This window comes from Dendronephthya gigantea, unplaced genomic scaffold (assembly GCF_004324835.1).
Source record: "Dendronephthya gigantea isolate DGI-Jeju-01 unplaced genomic scaffold, DenGig_1.0 000038F, whole genome shotgun sequence".
Lineage (NCBI taxonomy): Eukaryota > Metazoa > Cnidaria > Anthozoa > Malacalcyonacea > Nephtheidae > Dendronephthya > Dendronephthya gigantea.
In genome coordinates this window covers 1,533,961-1,553,507 of record NW_021163048.1, presented here as the reverse complement: position 1 = coordinate 1,553,507, position 19,547 = coordinate 1,533,961, and the positions used below count along the sequence as shown (strand labels likewise).

General features: G+C 37.2%; 1 protein-coding gene across 4 annotated transcripts; it reads left to right on the top strand.

The window, feature by feature from the left end:
* The first annotated feature begins 1,495 nt into the window (after window positions 1–1,495).
* LOC114526312 lies at window positions 1,496–17,860 on the top strand. 4 transcript variants are annotated; one of them, XM_028547884.1, is made up of 12 exons: window positions 1,496–1,678; window positions 3,304–3,557; window positions 12,993–13,144; window positions 13,667–13,919; window positions 14,065–14,275; window positions 14,456–14,646; window positions 15,218–15,447; window positions 15,524–15,871; window positions 16,025–16,181; window positions 16,249–16,469; window positions 16,679–17,010; window positions 17,550–17,860. In XM_028547884.1, exons 3-12 carry the CDS (start codon window positions 12,997–12,999, stop codon window positions 17,649–17,651), a joined length of 2,193 nt encoding a protein of 730 aa, XP_028403685.1. In that variant the 5' UTR covers window positions 1,496–1,678; window positions 3,304–3,557; window positions 12,993–12,996; the 3' UTR covers window positions 17,652–17,860. The 4 variants fall into 4 exon arrangements, with proteins under 4 accessions (XP_028403685.1, XP_028403687.1, XP_028403684.1 ...); XM_028547883.1 differs by lacking the exons at window positions 1,496–1,678; window positions 3,304–3,557 and adding exons at window positions 5,420–5,516; window positions 6,088–6,095; XM_028547886.1 differs by lacking the exon at window positions 3,304–3,557.
* Window positions 17,861–19,547: the final 1,687 nt, after the last annotated feature.

Sequence of the window (19,547 nt, the reverse complement as noted above, 5' to 3'; positions counted from 1 at the left end):
TTCTATTTTGAATGTCTGTAATATTAGTTTGGAACATCGTAATTCGGCTGATATAATATATTGTATTGACGCAAAGTAACTGCGTGGCCTAGAAAATATTTTATTTTATTTGGTGCAGGCTTTTCTTAAGAGTACGTATGGTATAAAATGGTATAAAAATGGTATAAAAATGAAGATTTTAAATTGCTTTATGCGCGCCCCCTTAGCATCGACACGTTGCTATGTTATATAACTTATAGTCTTATGTATATACATATCACCCGGTTTGTTAGAATTTCCGGGCAATGTTGATTGATCATTAGATTATTATGGCCAACCGTTATCCTGACGTATATTTCTCGCGTTTGTAATGCTACGAATATTTTGCAAATATTTTAAAATGTTTTGCGCTCATACGAAGGTGGTAGACACTATATTGCGAGGTCTCACACCATGCAGTCTTGTCTATAGCTTTGTGCTGGTAAAGACTTAGTATACCCTCGACGTTCGACCAAAACCCAAATTCAGAACAAGATGTTCCCATCCTGTCCGTCCTTTTTTATCATTTGACGTGTTAGTGATTACGATCTTGACCATATCCTGTAACGTGAAACTTTCAACGGTACCATGCAAAACAGTCTTAAAACTGATTGTAAAAATCCTGAATGACCACGCAATCCTCTAGATCTGTGAAGATGAGGACAAAGCTGAAGAGAAGGATCAAACCGTTCCCAACGTTCCTGTCGAAAATCACTATATAAGGAAGCACGTAAAAGGTGATATAAGCAGAAACGATTATAAAAAAAGTAGGTTCGACCGATTGAATCGAGAGAAATATTGAAAGTAGTTATTGTGAATAACATAGAAACAATGATGAGTGCGGAATGAAAAACGAGAATTGTTTGAAACTTGAAGGATGTATGACATACGAGCAGCATGACATGCAGGGCCGTCCCGTCCCGATAGAAGCTTGATTTAAAGGAAGTGCATATTAATTCATTTATTCGTCTTATGCCTGATTGATTTCTTATATGATAGCGATTGTTTTACCCTTATTTGAACGTGAATAACATGAATATACACGGTCCGCATAATTTCAAGAATATACCAGTTGATTTTCAAGCGGCGGTCCTGGAACACGGCTAGAAATTTAACACCTAATTAATATGAAGCTCTAGCTTCCACTTTCACTTTAGTATGAATTTTGTGACATTATTATACGTATTAAAAAAAAGACAAAGGAATTCATATCTGATGCTTAGCGTGCCATAATGCACGTTACTGAAGTCTGATTTAATTCCGTTTCCAGCAGAGAATTTAAAAAATATGAAAATCAATCGAAATCTATAGATTTTAATTTATAAAACTAATATATAAGAATTGGTTGAAACCGAGTGAACATGGGTGGAACACGTTTTCATATCGTTTTCAAATTTATCCGGCAGTGCCGTCCGCGGTCGGAATCAAAGATCTTCATCATCGTATGGGCGGGGCCTGTTATATACCAGTCATTCAACATCAACCGTTTGAAATGACAAATGATAGAAGTGGCCACTAAGAAGAAGCACACACACCGAGTGGAGCGCAGTGCTATTAATCAGTTTTCGTTTCTAATCGCATAGCACATTGTTACTCATATTCAATACTCGATCAGCAGGAACCGAACGAACTCCATTTTGATATTAACAGACTATAGAAGGTAGGGTTGGAAAATCGTTGAGTTATTTTATTCAATCAATCATACAGGCGTGTCCTCGTGTTGCTGCATTATCATCCTACATTATCATCACTTTTCTACCTTATTCCGCGAGTTTGTGTTGCTCCCAAAGTGAAGTAAGAGAACAGGAAGGACATTTAAACATATACACAATGCCTTTAAAGAAGATAAAGAGTTCTCATGAATGTAAATAGATAAATAGTATGCATGGCACAATATTTTGACGTCAATGACGTGTTACAGAAAACATGCAGGCCGTTTGTTTTTTCCTCTTATTTTCGGAAGGAGGTCGGATATAACGATCGAAAATTCAGTTATTTTAAAAAGTTTAGGTTTCAGCTCTTTTTATTGTGCATGCAATTTTGTAAATCTACCCACCCAATATTCTATTAAGTGGAATTAATGAAATGAAGTAAATTTAAAGGGTAAAACTTATCTCTAAATGCAGTAAATATTACACTTAATATCGAGTAAAGGAGTGTCAGCAATAGTAATTTCCACCCCATAACTAACGTAAAGACTTCAATTTGTTCTCAACGCCTTGAGAACAATGGCGTGTTCTAGAACACGCTTTAGCTAAAGCGATGGCCGGTATAAAAAGGCTTCACTCTCTGCTAGCGCATGACTGTTTCCATCCTGCTAAACGCTGTGTTAGACGATGATGTGATGATGGAATGAATAACAAGGAATGCAAATATAAAAGTATATAAAATTCTAAGAAAATAAAACAATGAATTTGTTTGTTTATTTATTAAGGAATTGATCGCAAGTCAAATACCCTGAGATTTTCCATCTTAACGCACGTCTCCTTGCATGCATGCATGTACATATACATGCATGTCTGTTCAAGTCAAATTACACTGATAGACCCTCCAGATTTTGCCCCATAAAGTTCGTCTCAATCCGCTGTGCGATCTATGATACGGTATAAAAGTGCAGTATAATATACACCAGTTTATAAAGAAACTGAGTAGGTTCGACATTGAAATCGAGAGAAATGTATAAACAGACTTGAAAGTAGTTCTTGTGAATAACATAGAAACAATGATGAGTGCGGAATGAAAAACGAGAATTGTTTGAAACTTGAAGGATGTATGACATACGAGCAACATGACATGTAGGGCCGTCGCTATAGAAGCTTGATTTAAAGGAGTTGCATAATAATTCATTTATTCGTCTTATGCCTGACTGATTTCTTATATGATAGCGATTGTTTTACCCTTACGTGAACGTGAAGAACATGAATATACCCTGTCCGCATAATTTCAAGAATATACCAGTTAATTTTCATGCGGCGGTCCTGGAACACGGCTAGAAATTTAACACCTAATTAATATGAAGCTCTAGCTTGCACTTTCACTTTAGTATGAATTTTGTGACATTACGTATTAAAAAAAAGACAAAGGAATTCATATCTGATGCTTAGCGTGCCATAACGCACGTTACTGAAGTCTGATTTAATTCCGTTTCCAGCAGAGAATTTTAAAAAATATGAAAATCAATCAAAATCTATAGATTTTAATTTATAAAACTATATAAGAATTGGTTGTAACCGAGTGAACATGGGTGGAGCACGTTTTCATATCGTTTTCAAATTTATCCGGCAGTGCCGTCCGCGGTCGGAATCAAAGATCTTCATCATCTTATGGGCGGGGCCTGTTATCTACCAGTCATTCAACATCAACCGTTTGAAATGACAAATGATACAAGTGGCCACTAAGAAGAAGCACACACACCGAGTGGAGCGCAGTGCTATTAATCAGTTTTCGTTTCTAATCGCATAGCACATTGTTGTTCATATTCAATACTCGATCAGCAGGAACCGAACGAACTCCATTTTGATATTAACAGACTATAGAAGGTAGGGTTGGAAAATCGTTGAGTTATTTTATTCAATCAATCATATAGGCGTGTCCTCGTGTTGCTGCATTATTATCCTACATTATCATCATTTTTCTACCTTATTCCGCGGGTTTGTGTTGCTCCCAAAGTGAAGTAAGAGAACAGGAAGGACATTTAAACCTATACACAATGCCTTTAAAGAAGATAAAGAGTTTTCATGAGTGTAAATAGATCAATAGTATGCATGGTACAATATTTTGTCGTCAATGACGTGTTACAGAAAACATGCAGGCCGTTTGTTTTTTCCTCTTATTCTCGGAAGGAGGTCGCATATAACGATCGAAAATTCAGTTATTTTAAAAAGTTTAGGTTTCAGCTCTTTTTATTGTGCATGCAATTTTGTAAATCTACCCACCCAATATTCTATGAAGTGGAATTAATGAAATGAAGTAAATTTCAAGGGTAAAACTTATCTCTAAATGCAGTAAATATTACACTTAATATCGAGTAAAGGAGTGTCAGCAATAGTAATTTTTATCCCATAACTAACGTAAAGACTACACTTTCCAATGGCGCGTTCTAGAACACGCTTTAGCTAAAGCGATGGCCGGTATAAAAAGGCTTCACTCTCTGCTAGCGCATGACTGTTTCCTTCCTGCTAAACGCTGTGTAAGACGATGATGTGATGATGGAATGAATAACAAGGAATGCAAATATAAAAGTATATAAAATTCTAAGAAAATAAAACAATGAATTTGTTTGTTTATTTATTTATTAAGGAATTGATCGCAAGTCAAATACCCTGAGATTTTCCATCTTAACGCACGTCTGCTTGCTTGCATGCATGTACATATACATGCATGTCTGTTCAAGTCAAATTACACTGATAGACCCTCCAGATTTTGCCCCATAAAGTTCGTCTCAATCCGCTGTGCGATCTATGATACGGTATAAAAGTGCAGTATATATACACCAGTTTATAAAAAAACTGAGTAGGTTCGACATTGAACTCGAGAGAAATGTATAAACAGACTTGAAAGTAGTTATTGTGAATAACATAGAAACAATGATGAGTGCGGAATGACAAACGAGAATTGTTTGAAACTTGAAAGATGTATGACATACGAGCAACATGACATGCAGCCGATGCAGGGCCGTCCCGATAGAAGCTTGATTTAGAGGGGGTGCATATTAATTCATTTATTCGTCTTATGCCTGACTGATTTCTTATATTATAGCGATTGTTTTACCCTTACGTGAACGTGAAGAACATGAATATACCCTGTCCGTATAATTCCAAAAATATACCAGTTAATTTTCAAGCGGCGGTCCTGGAACACGGCTAGAAATTTAACACCTAATTAATATGAAGCTCTAGCTTGCACTTTCACTTTAGTATGAATTTTGTGACATTATGTATTAAAAAAAAGACAAAGGAATTCATATCTGATGCTTAGCGTGCCATAACACACGTCGACAATATCAATTGCACATATAAAACAGAACAATGGGCAACTTACTTCGAACAAAAGATGTTAGTGAAGTCTGATTTAATTCCGTTTTCAGCAGAGAATTTTGAAAAATATGAAAATCAATCAAAATCTAGATTTTATTTTATAAAACTAATATATAAGAATTGGTTGCAACCGAGTAAACTTGGGTGGACTGGGTTTTAAACGTGACGTGATTGTTTTCATGTCGTCTCCAAATTTATCCGGCAAAGCCGTCCGTGATCGGAAGTTTTTCATCATTGTATGGGCGGGCCTGTTATATACCAGCCTTTCAACATCATCCGTTTGAAATGACAAATGATAGAAGTGCCTACTTTTGCATGCAGTGACACGAAAATCCCACAGTACGCCGAGTGGAGCGCAGTGCTATTAATCAGTTTTCGTTTCTAATCGCATAGCACATTGTTGCTCATATTCAATACTCGATCAGCAGGAACCGAACGAACTCCATTCTGATATTAACAGACTACCGTAAATGATCGATTAAGCGCCGCGGCGCTTATTGCAAATATCGATTTAAGACGCGGCGCTTATTTGACAGCGGTGCTTATTCGACAGCGGCGCTTATTTCAAAGTGAGCAAATAGATTATTTTCTGAAGGCCGATGAATCGAATAAACTTTTGGTAGAGGTTACAGGAAAAAGAAAGCGCGAAGTTGGGCTGGTGATTCCCGCTAAGTTCACAGCATATACAGCGAATCGACGACATGCCCAAGCCAGTTAGACACGGAGTTAATTAGGAAGTAGGAAAATCTTAAACTATCAGAACTGTCATATGAGCCCGGTTGTAAGAGATATTCGACAATAAAACTTTAAAGTTTCAATCCTGGTCGTTGTTCTCAATAGTTTAGATGTTAGGATTAACGCGTTTAAATAAAGAATCGTTTATTTCTACATTTTTTAGCGTTTATTATATCTTCCAAAATAGGCGCCGTGGCGCTTATTCAACAGCGGCGCTTATTAATTTTTTTTATTGAGGTGCGGCGCTAATTGACAGCGGCGCTTATTCGAGTAGCGGCGCTTAATCGATCATTTACGGTATAGAAGGTATTATTTTATTCAATCAATCATGTATAGGCGTGGTCTCGTGTTGCTGCATTATCATTCTACAGTACATTATCATCAATTTTCCACATTATTCCGAGTTTGTGTTTCTCCCAAAGTGAAGTAAAAGAACAGGAAGGACTTTTAAACATATACACAATGCCTTTAATTTGCGCGTTCGATGGCCGTTTCTTTGACTTCCGAAAACCGTTTCCTAGCGTCAGCATTGGTTTAAAGCCTTTCAAATGTTTGTCTTTCTTAAGCTGCACCTAATCTCTATAATATATGCAATGCTACTAAATTCTTTGAGTTTCATTTTTGCGTTGTCGTTTCTGTTTTTTATTTACTTCATGACAGCCAGTATTTCTCGTCAAAGAAGGAGTTAAGAACATAAAGAAGATAAAGAGTTCTCATGAAATGAGATAATGCGTGGAATGAAATAAAGTTAATTTTCTAGGGTAAAAATCTCTAATATATTACACTTCAGTATATCGAGTAAAGGAGTGTCAGAAATAATAATTTTCACCCTATAACTAACGTATAGTCTACACTTTCAAACGACCGTGTTCTAAATCGATTATAAATAATCATTATAAATGACAAGGGAAAATAAAGTATATATATAGTATGCATGATATGGTATAAAAATTTCGAAAAATGGATTTCGGAACTTTTATGGAAAAGCACAAGTTTTTTAGAAGCCTTGAGGTGATTATAAATGACCTTGACTTCATTAAACAATTAATATCAAAATTTTCCGCTTCCTACTCGTTTATACAAGAGTCATAAATGCAGTAAAGACGATGATGTGATGATGGAAGGGATAACCAGAAATGCAAATATAAGAGTATAAAAAAAAATTATAAAAATACAAATGAGGAGGTGGGTGTAAAAGCTTGCGAATTATAGAGCGTGGGGTAGAAGATAAAAGAAACAATAAAACAAATTGCAAAATGGTATAGCAAGCACTAAAAACGAGCAACGCGTAGACAGGCTTAAACAAGTTCTTCTTTAGGGTTATCATTAATAATACAACCAGATGTCCGAGGTCAAGCATTTTGGCTTAGAGCGCAGAGAAATATTTTGCTTTCATGCAAGAAGATAAAAGTTTTGAAAATAGTCCAGGGGTGGATCCAGCACTAGTGCACTAATTTGCATGACACAAGAAAACTGCTGAAAATAACCATTTTGTTTTGTAATGCAAATTAGTGCACTAGTGTTGGATCCACCCTGGAAAATACAAAAACAGCTGCATGCCATGCATTTCATCCAAAAGATAACTGCACGGTTTTGTACTTGTTCGAATTTTGTTCAGTAAGATATGCTTCAAACAGGCGTCAAGGGAGGCCGAGTGCCCTTTTATGTGTGTAAGACCCACTAATTTAGTTGAATAACGATGGAAAGATAATTGTAGACTTGTAGCGAACATTTGATGTTAGGCCCTGTCTACACGATGCCGGAAGAATTTCAAAACGCAAAAATATTTCCACACGTAAACACAATAACGATCGGAAAACGCTAGAGTTATTTGACACCGCAAACACCATCATGTTTTCCACCCGCGTGTCACAGGTTGGATGTCGAATTCAAAGCAAAAATCTATCAAATCCAAAGCAAAAATCAAGAATGAGAACTTTGTTTGGACAGACGAAAAGCCCGAACTCCTAAAGATTGTTGTTTAGTATCTATTATAAATACATGTCGTGTATAAAAAAATGTGTATAAGCATGCATATACTTTATAAACATAGCTACATTTTGGGCATGTTTTTCGAGGTAAAATACTACCGCAAATGCTAGAAGGGTTGGCGAAGATTTCACTCATCATGAAAATAACCTAAATAAGACTTATTTGACATTAATATAGCAATATAAAGTTGAGCATAAGCCACCGCCTTGAAACAAGCCTCATTAATATGGAAACTATTTGATACGTATAACGTCATCGTTTAATTTATCCGGCAAAGCTGTCCACACGTATCCGCTAAGCCCGAAAATTCTTCCGTTTTCAGTCGACGAAAACGCTGGATACGTGTGGATGGTACGCGTTTTCAAATTCTTCCGACATCGTGTGGATAGGAGCATGCACGGGGCCTTTCTGTATATAACTTCACCAACGAAATCCATGAAGTGTTTGTTTCAGATAACAAAATTAGGAGATAAGGAAAAAAAAAAGTAAATATAGTATGCATGATATTGTATAAAAGTTCCGAAATCCATTTCCAAAGTTGTAGGAGGTCCACCGGAATAGCACAAGTTTTTTTTAGAAGCGTTGAGGTGGTCATAGATGTCGCTAATGACCTAGCTTGCATGACTTCATTGAATGATTAATATCAAAATTTTCCGCTTTCTATCGTTTATATGTACAAGAGTCATAAAGTTTATTGAATTTTATCTTCATCTTATGCTACATAACGAAAAATCTCTACTCACGCATTGATCATGAACTAACGTGGGTTCAACTCATAACTGACATTGAGTTGTGTTTGATGTAAATCTCGCCTGCATGTCAAGCGAGCATATATATAAGATGCACCAAATCTACGACGCGGACGTGACACAAAAGCAATCGTTGTTTGTGTTATAGGAATCTTAAGCTAATTATTTTTGCATACCGATCTGATTTGTTTGCCAAAGAAGTCTCAAATTTACATCCATGCTATCGAAAAAATACAATTAACAGAATCTTTTAATTAGATTAAGGCCACACTTTTGACTAAATGGGAAGTTTTTATCCAGCAGGTTAAGTTTGTCTAACATTAATTATCCTAAAACAAATCATCAATGTCCAGCATTCTTTTGTCACAAATAACACAAGTGAGTTTGTTTGATGTAACTCTTGTACTTGTTAACTTTTGCGAGCTTATGATGCACTAGATCTACGACGCGGACGTGACCCAACCAAAAGCAATCGTTGTCCGTGGTTGGTTTTACTATCCTAATTTATTTGCCAAAAGGACTCGCGTCTCGGTCTCGCGATTAATGACACATGCATACAAGGTATTGTTTTCTCTGAAACATCTTGGCATGCATGGATGTTCAAGTTTAAACTCTATGCATATTAATTAACAGCGCTTAGCCCAATAAAATTTGCTCCTGCATGTCCGCAATCCCATAAATGGTATACGGAGAGGGCGTGATACCGTGCGGTCATACCGGTCATTCCGGTATACCGCAGTAGCTGACAAGCGATATAAAAAGACTCGCCTTTGTAGAGAAACTATATAAACGCAGTGCGGCCAACTACATACCTAGTGCTAACTACTTTGTTGCTGATTGCATATTGCTGTTATTTCTCCAGCCGGAATCGAACTCTAAAAGAAACACAAGGTAATGTTGAATTTTTCAAGTTAACTGTACTAATTATATATCGACTGTTTTATTCCAGCTGAACCCTTTTTTCAGTGCGTGCATGCACAGCAATGTATTTTCATTATACAATATTATAGCACACACTGCATGTTAAATTGACTTTGTCTTTGGGGCCTGAACTTCGTCTTTGTGGAATGATTGCATGTATAACCATTATTTTTCATATTGTGCTGTACCAATAACATGCGTCATGCCTGAAAGGCTGGGAAAGGAACAATATATAACCTTGAATGTATATGCAAATATATATATATATAGACAAAGGACGATATACAAGTCTGATTTCTTAATATTTAGACTTGCATGGTGAGCAAAAAGATTTATAAGATGCTCATGTCTTACACGGAAGATTCGAAGTTTAATGAGCTTGTAAACATATATACTTCATTTTAAAATGGCCATATCACAGTTGCAATGCAGATCGGTTTTTGCATGATGAACTTTCAAAAGATTGCAGACTATTTGAATTTTGATTGCAAACTATCAGGAAATTTGAACTTGTTTTAACTTATTTAGTATGCTACAACAAAAACGTACAGTATATATGAGCGCTCAATACAAGTAAATAGTAGGGCAAAAACACAAACAAATCAACAACAAATCAACAAAATATAATTGCTAACTCCATTCGCTTCTCTTTCAACGGTTTCAGTTTCACGTAGCTACTTTTCAAAATCATTTTCATCTTTCCCTCACAGTACTTGTTCGCTATCGGTCTCGTGTCTGGATTTAGCTTTAGTCTTAGATGGAGTTTATCACCCGTTTTCGGGGCTGCATTCCCAAACAACCCAACTCTATGAAAGCACATCGCGAACGCTCGAGCACTGCCACGTATACGGCAATTATATCTATTATCCTAAGCAGCCATGCATGTATAACAATATACAAGAGTGATAAATATATATATATGGCGGTCAAAATGCTCTCAAATGAACGTAACTGTCCCTCTAACAATATATACGAGTAAATATAGACTAGATTACATTCTAAGCTATGTGAAATATTAATATTTTGTTGACCCTCCTTTGGCCTTATAATTGATTACGGCCTTACACCGGCGTGGCATACTTTCTGTTAAGATGGTAATCTTCACGGTCAAAAGAAATTCATCCTATGGACAGTCTTTACAGCAGCCCATAAATCATGGACGCTTTATGAATGAATTCCTTTCTTGCACTATCCCGTTGACATTGTCGCACAGATTTTCAATAGGGTTAAGGTCTTTTGAATGTGCAGGCCAATCCATTTCTGTCACTCCCTCTTCCTGAAACCATTGTTTGACTATATCTTGGAAGTGTCGCAGGTTGGATTACATTATTGAAATATTGTTTGGAATAAGAGAATTATACAAAATGCCTATGAAGCTCTCTCCTATATATAGTTATATTCGCTTCTTTTTTATCAATTTGAATCTAAACAGTTCCTTTTGACCGCTAGTGTACAATAAAAGATAGATTGTCACGATTCCTGTTATACATACGATAATAGCAACATTTGAGCAGTTCTTTTTGACCGCCAGTGTGTATATGTATATATATATATATATATATATAATATATATATATATATATATATATATATATATATATATATATATATATATATATATATATAGGTGAGGGTATATCAGTTATGATTTTTGGCACTTCACTCGATGCAGATAAATTCTAGAGGTTTAAAGGGTCTTAATTTCAAGTGGAATTATACACACTTCAAATTCAAGCCAGGAACAATTGATGGTCCGGCAGGAAACGAACCTATACTTTTGCGATGCCGGTGCAATGCTCTTGCCAATTCCACTTGAAATTATATAAGACCCTTTAAACCTCTAGAATTTACCTGCATCGAGTGAAGTGCCAAAAAATCATAACTAATTTACCCTCACCTATATATATACATACAGATTTATCATCTTGTATGTTGTTATACATGCATGGATGCTTAGTATGATATATCACGTATCTTTTATTTTTACGATTTCGTGCTAGTTTCCACGCTGACTATACCGCGATTAACCTCAAGAACACCCAGCATGGCTTATCCTTGGAACTTGAGTATAATGATTGTGCAGACTGGACGTGACCAGGGTAGAATTTGAGGCTATAATTAGAGGGTCTGCTTCCGTTATACGTATTACACATCTGACATGCAATCGCAAAAAAAACAAACTACTTTAGTCTAATGACGTTGTAACGTGCATCGAATACTTGAAAACTAATAAGCCTTCAAAAGTAACAACGTGAAACTACTAGAAAACATGCTGGTTCGGGTTCTCGATAAGTAGGGTTTTAAACAGCCGATGTAGCATGCATCGCTTGTCATAAAAACAAATAAGCCAAATATGACCTAGAACCTATATAATCACATGCATGAAGTCATGTCTGCATGTTTTAATCGCATTTGTTCAGCGCACACTTAGCGCATTTGTCACGCGTGTTAGAAAATATCAAACATGTTTGATAATTGGATATTACGACACGAATGACAGAATATCTCAATTTGGTCCCCGCAGACGAGGAATATGTGCAGGTGACAATTGTCACGAGTGACATGTGTGCGTGCTAAGTGCACCAGTGTGCGCTAGGCTTAAGTGGGGTGGACCATATTCATATCTTCATGTTCACAGACCGTCAAAACAATAAATTTGAATAGAAATGAATAATGAAAAACACGAATATACGAATAAGTCCCTCCCCCCACTTATCATGCTGGCGACGCCACTGTATTGAATCACAGATTGAATTGAATATCATGATCCAAACTATGGGGGCTGACTAATAAAGAAAGGCGAAAGCGTGCGGCACCAGGATGGCCTAATGCAACTGAGCCAATGCTCAGAAAATCAGAAATGCAGCCGGGTTAAAACTTAAAATCGCTGAAAAACGGTTAACTTTTTTTTCACTTAATCATTTTGATCTAGTAACCGTTTCTACATGATTTAATATGTTAACTTTCAGAAATAAAAACCGGGCTATTTTACAACACGTGTTCAGCAACTAGCTAGAAAGTAGAAACTACATCTATCGTCATCTTCCCATGAACACCTTCGCGCTCCACGCTCCGGCAGGTACTTCATTTATGCCTAATATATTGCGCTGCTAAAAGCCCATGTAATAAGCCTAAATACTGAAGCGCCTGGGTAAGATCTAGAGGCAGATCTATTATCGAATGGTTTACGTTTTTGCGGATACGTGTAGACGCCCAAGGCCAAAAACGCAACGCATACGTGTGGTCCGATGCGGATAAACTTTCGAATCCGTCACGAAAAGTTTGCGGATACAATGAATTCGTGTAGACAGGGTCTAATTGTCGCAATAAGTTTGCTACACCCACATTATTCAACCAATTACCCACATTATTCAACCAAATCTAATTCGGAACATTCAAAACTAACTTCGCTCTTTGAAAATGACCTGAAATCGACAGTAATCATTCCAGGTTTAAAGGTATAGTTAGTATATGATACAGTGGCAATGCATTGGCCGGTCAGTGAGTCAGTGACGTAGCTTCGTGTATGGATTTTGTTCAGGAAGATGAGCTTCAAACAGGCGTCAAAGGAGGTCGAATGTCCTTTCACAAAGCAATCACTTCAGCTGGCCTATGGACCAGAAGTCTCTCTGTTCTTGCATTGTCATCTTCGAGGTTATGATCGTGAAGGAAAGGGAATTTCTGGAGATCATGGTAATTAGCAGAATACTGATCTAAATACACAATCTACTGCAATCAGTACAAAAAGTAACCAATCAAAATTGAAAGCTACAACCACAGGCACCTCAAACTTGCGTGATAATTTGAACGCGAAAAGAGTGTACGTGTAGCAACATGGTGTAAAAATTATACATTATCAGCCTGAAATATTTCTCGCGTTCAAACTACATGCAAATTTGAGCTGTCTATGCTTCAACTTCATTCTAACAAGTAAACAGCTAGTCAATAGAGACCTTTAGCTTGACGTTTACGACAACTCTCCAACGGCAAACAGAGGAATTCATCTCGAATTCTAAAAACAAATGTTCGGTTTCTGAGGTGGAGAAAATTGGTGAACTACTGAGACAAATTGTGGGCGAGAAAGTGCCAAAAATGAAATTTTAAATGTTATTTGAAATTAGCCGTTTGCTGTTCGAGGTTTGTTATATTGGTTAAGCTAAAGGTCTCTAATGGCGATATTACCGACACGACGATATGCTGATTTGGTGTTCACAGATTATTATGACAAATATGGTGCACCTGCGAAGAAGAACGACTCCTGGCAGGAGGGATACCATGTTGTTGAAACGAGATTGGCAGAACACTACAATACTGTGGTGGAAAACAATTTAAACTTTCCATTGGTCGCTGGAATGGGTGGAGGAGTCCATATCTACAAGCCAAGACATAATGAGGAACCTTGGAACTGGACTGGTTGGATTCCAAGACAGAAAAGATGGTTGAGTCAAGGAACTTTCTTCAGCAACAGGTTGGAAAGTTGAGATTATGCTGCTTGTAATGTGCTACATGTTATAGACTCCTAATGGCTCGTGTAAGAGATATTTTTGAAATCATATCTGGGCTTTTAACCGGCCAATTTCCTGAATCGTGACGTTTGCTGGGGTTTTTTACAGATATTTCCTTGGTCTGCGTGGAAATGAGATTCAGAACAATCTCTGGGACTACGACCCTCATGACGAAGAGGAAGGTGAAAGCGTTGATGACTTGATGTACACCCAGATTGAACCTAATGATAGATACAGAGGAGGATATTGGTTTCATACACAGCCGTTTGGTCGCTATTTGCATTTGATTACCCTCAAATCGCATGAACATGACCCGGACGTAAGTCTAGTATTTCGTATTTTAGATCGTGATTATCCAATTCAAATCTGTCTCTCTAACAGAAGTGTCACCATACTAATTGAAATAATATGAGTCATCTCAAGCAACTGCTCTCTGTCCGGCAGGCTCTTTCGAAGTTAAATTAACCTTTTACGAGCTCGAGCTTGCCTTTCGTTTTAGACAAAGAAGTGTCTGAGATATAACTACATCGTTCATCCTCTGGCGTACAGACCTTCAGTTGATACAATACCAGACAACAGCGTGGATGCAATGCAATGGGCCATCATAAATATGCCTGAAGAGAGGCATTTTGGGGAAGGAAAGCCATGGGGTGATAAATGTCACGGTTTGGAAATCTTCAATGATTTCACGTAAGCATGTAAAATACATTTGAAATACATTTCCTATACATTTCCAAACTATGCATTACCAATTAGAACCCCCCTTCGTAGGAGCTACACAATGCGCTAATAATAAGTAGTTATAAAATTAGTATATATTTATAATAAGTAGTCTTTTTAATTATATTATGCATTTAAATGAAAATTTTCCATATTTAGTAACATGCTTTAAACCGTCTATAATTGTCGGCTATTATATTAATCACAAAAGAATAAAACCAACACGCAAGAGAAATATCGGGAATTGCTATTATTCAAAGAGAGCTAGTGTGATGTATAACTTTATGGCTTGGCTATATTAATGTACAGATTGCTAAAGCATTTAAAATTACAACAACTAGCATGCATAGAAACTATGCCGGATAAACTTAGATGGTATATGTTTTCCAATACATACTGAATGTAACATTTTCGGTAAAAGGGACTTAGAATATGATTGACGAAGAAGAAGGCCATTGCGACCTAGTCCTGGTTCCAGTTTACTTCTCTTTGTCTGTTGACAAAGTTGGATAATCAATTGTTATTTTTTTATATGCATCAGGTATTTCTATTCCTACCAACCATTGGAGAAAAGTGGGCCAAATAACAGCGAGCTTTGCGAGGATCCACAGAGGACGATCAATGGTGATAACTACTACTACTTTTGGTATGATACATACCCGATGGAGTTTGCTGTGTTTCTCCTTGATTCAGCCCTAGCCAGAGGAGTTTACTTCCATACAATGTCCGCCAATGATGCTTTTTATGAGAGATCAACTGGTGAAGATGATGGTGCGTATTATAGAGTGTGTATATGGTCAACAACAACATGATCGATGATGTATTTTTCACCTTTAATTAACAACAGAGCCAAATGATGTTTTGTTGGCCGATCCTAAAGGTGGTCTGGCAAGACATAACATGAAACACAGAAATGCCGCGAAAGACTCGCGATTGGGTGTTTTGAAGACGGAGCAACCAGAACTCTCTAAGGAGGAGAAAAAACGCAAATTCAGCCTGGCTGCTATAGATTTTCTGAAACAACGACCGTATGGGCTTTACACATCGTTTGGATACGTCACGCTACTTGATCCTCGTCGGGAAATAAAGAATGCTGTTTTCCAAGAGGAAAAAGGAATCCCTCATATGGGTCTTGACGACGGAGAAACATTGGCCCTACAATATTTAATAGATGGGAAGTACTTTTCCACAACAGGTACAGTTTTATGCTGTATTTAGTATCATAGCTGTTTCTCAATTGTAAATTAAAAACTTGCCAGCAGAACTGTTCAGTAGAAAGAGTTTACTGAAATGCTATGAATCAATCCTTCAATCTAATCGTTAAAGCCATGCATTTCCTTAATTCAAGGTCTATTTAAGCTGTTCAAATACGACTTTCCACTTCTGCCATTCCGGATATCAAGACAACCGAACAATGAAGAGCTTTGCTATGATCTCACCAAAGAAATGGAATTGGAGTTCACGTTTCTTAAATCTTCGGATAATATGAATCACCTAATTTGGAGGTATACGCACAAACTGAAAGTAAAATGCTGTCACACAGTATTACTGAGTTGCGGCTCGTATTTATAGGTACACAATAATGGTTAAAACCAACGACCACAAGCTAGAGACCTCTCATGGTTACTTCAAGTTGGATCCAGTACAAACGACCGTTCTTGACTTGACCAAAAGTTACCATTTGGAAGATGTGAAGTTCATCTATTTTACCGCGATTTCTCCGTTTAACCCGCAACATCGTGCATGGTTCCACGCTATCAGAGGACCTGCATTTGGCAAGCCTTGGTTCCATGGCAAGTAGATCTGACACAGTGCCGGGGGCACTGATGTATTGCTAAGATATTAGAAAACGTGCAAGATCTTCCTTTAATCTTCCATTTATATCCCTTTCATCATGTTTGAAATAAAATATTTGCATACAATTTATTATTTGTCTCTTTCCTTCACTCTTTCTTACCATTGAACCATGATCATAAGTACATATTGCAATATTTTCTTGCAGCCAGGTGCCCGGAGCTGAAACATAATGTCGTTCGAACAAATAGAAAAAACAACATTGTGACGGCAAGTAAAGAAGAGATCGAAGTGACAGCTGTTGACAAAGGAGAGCTTGATTTTGCTTTAGGAAAAGCTTGCGACGAGAAAGACATATATGTGTATTTCATGCAAGCCTATCCCCATCAACAAGATTTCTCAGAACCAGTGAGTGAGAAGATTAAAGAGTCGTCGGATCTTATTCCACCGAGAATTCTGCAAAGTGTGCATGGATATTTCTCGTGCAAAGATGATCACCCCACAAGGATCAACCTGAGTGCATCATGGGACAAGAATACGGTAAGTGGCATGCAGAGAGAAGGGTTGGGGTTATCGTGGGAAGAAATGGGTATAAATCAAGAATCGTTTTGGGTGTAGGTAACGTAATGTAGACACATGATTGTGTTGATTCACAATGCAGATGAGGTTTACATGTTTGGTCCGAATGTGTAAACTGATTAAAACATATGCCATTATTTATTGCTGTACCTACCTTGCTGTACACGTAGATTCCCATTTTCAAATTCTTCGATAGGAATAAACGATAAATATTGTTTCTGTTCGTTATGTTTCATGTATCCGCATGTATTCCCAAGCAAAGTACAAGAAGCATACAGTAGCCCATTCATGTCGGTTTTTCGTGACGAGTTTGTGTTTCCACGCATATCGTATTGCGCATGCATCAATGTCCGATTGTCCGCCGTTGTCTTTTATTACTCTTGCGAGCAAAATGTTGGACGGCTATTAAGTCCCATGCACTGTTTATTTCTTACATTGTTCACCGGAGTAGATATGGTGGAGCTATGCTTATAATTACGTTGATCACTTGTTGTGTTTAGGTCAAGGATGGAAAAGTTTACTTCTACCGTATTGACGCCGACACTGGCGCACCGTCAAAAATGCAAGGCTGCGAGCCCAAACAATTTGGCTCTATTCCATAAACAGGATGTGGACAATTTATCAAAAGATTTCCGTTTTTACTTTTTTAGTTGCGAGTTAGCTTGATTACGTGTGTAAGACCCGCTAATTTAGTTGATTAACGATGATTTTGCCAAAGATAGTTGTAGTGAACATTTGATGTTAGTATAAGTCTGTATAACTTCACCGACGAATTCCATAACAGGTGACAAATATATACTTTTAAAAGTGATAACATTTGTGAAATTTGATTCTGAATTCCATGATAAAAATGGTCCTAACTGGAAATTGGTAATTTAAAGATGGAGAAATTGTAGGGGTCTGCAGGACCTCTTGCAGAAAACTTTCTGTATTTTTAAATCCCTATGACTTGATTTCCAGCGCCATATTGGGGGACAACTATGAACTACTTATGAATCCACCACTATGAGTGAGGTCTGTTGAGAAAATACCATTTATCACTGCACATTCAGTCACTGCACATTCTACTTTTATCACTGCACAGATTTGTTATCACTGCACACTAAAATTAGGTATTATGCTGATTGGCCTTTTCATGTCCTAGTATGCTTGTCATTGTGAGTTTTCAAACATTTGGACACTTGATCTCACGGGTTCAGCACATTTTGTATTGATTCAAGCCCGTAGAAGATATAGCAATTGAAAGCAGATATAGATGAAATCGTATGACCAATCTCAGCTTCCAATGATTTTCATATTGCCGCGTCATAGCGTCATATCAAAGGCAACAATAGGCGCCAAAATTTTGACGTCGCCATTATTAAAACGTGTAAATATTACCGAATCCCAACATCCCAACCTAAATATTTGGAATTGCTTCATCTGCCTAATGGTAATTATGTCTAGACTTGTAATTGTACTGGTAATTTTGAACCAAAGCACTAAGCAGATCTCTTATGCTCATGCTAATTTGCAGTGAACTTCTGCTTGACTTTGAGTAGTTTGAACTCAGGTTTTTCCAAGATAGATTCATTCCTTGGTTAAGTCTATCTCAAAAAATAATGGGAGCTGACTAGCGCAGCGGCATTCATGACACTCCCGGCATGAAATATTTTTATTGTGATCCATCATCATACAATGTTCTTTGTCGGTAGCAACTTCTAAAGGTTTTAATTTTGCCACGTTAAAGCCTCATGTCAAAGGCCATGTAAAAGTGTAAATATTACCGAATCCCAACCCAAATATTTGAAATCAATTCATTTGCCTAATTAATAATAATGATGTCTTGTAGTATTTTTATACTACTGCTGCTTTGTCACACTGGGGCCGGTTGTATGAAGATGAAAGCCAGATAGGGCTATCCACCGGACAGAAATTTTTTCAACTGTGCTAAAAATGTTCCAAAAGAGATAGAATTTCAGTTGTGGAGCGCCTCGGCGCATTCCCATGATCCTTTGCGTCATCAATTTTCATCGCTTCGTTAGGGACTGTGGAAGAGTCAGCTGTGGAGCCAACAATTATTAAAGAGGATCCTCGATTTAGGAATACTAAAGCCTCTAAAGGCCCGTTTACACTTGCAATTTTGCTGCGATTTTAAATGCGATTTTCTTCGTTTGATAGATGCGAACGAGTCATTTAAGTCATATCCAACAACGGGCAATTTTATTAAGCGGGATAGTGCTAATGTGCTATCCGGCTTTCATACAACCGGACCCTGGTAATTATGATCCAAAGCAGATCTTTTATGCTCATAAAATTTCGCGGTGAAGTGTGAACTTTGGCTTTGGTTTTCATATGTCGTAATTCATCGGCGATGGTCTACGATCTATTGTCGGTGATCAATGAAGTTATTGAAGTATATAATTTTCTTCGATAGACAAACTGAAAGGATTATATGCATCAATCACCACCGACAATAGCCATCGCCGATGAATTACGATTTATGAAAAACAGCCTTT

Bases quoted from the DNA above. Each gene is read 5' to 3' on its own strand.
- LOC114526312 (XM_028547886.1), top strand. From the start codon at position 12,997: ATGAGCTTCAAACAGGCGTCAAAGGAGGTCGAATGTCCTTTCACAAAG. The intron at 16,182-16,248 runs GTATACGCACAA...TCGTATTTATAG, and splicing joins ATGAATCACCTAATTTGGAG to GTACACAATAATGGTTAAAA. The intron at 16,470-16,678 runs GCAAGTAGATCT...ATTTTCTTGCAG, and splicing joins TGGCAAGCCTTGGTTCCATG to CCAGGTGCCCGGAGCTGAAA.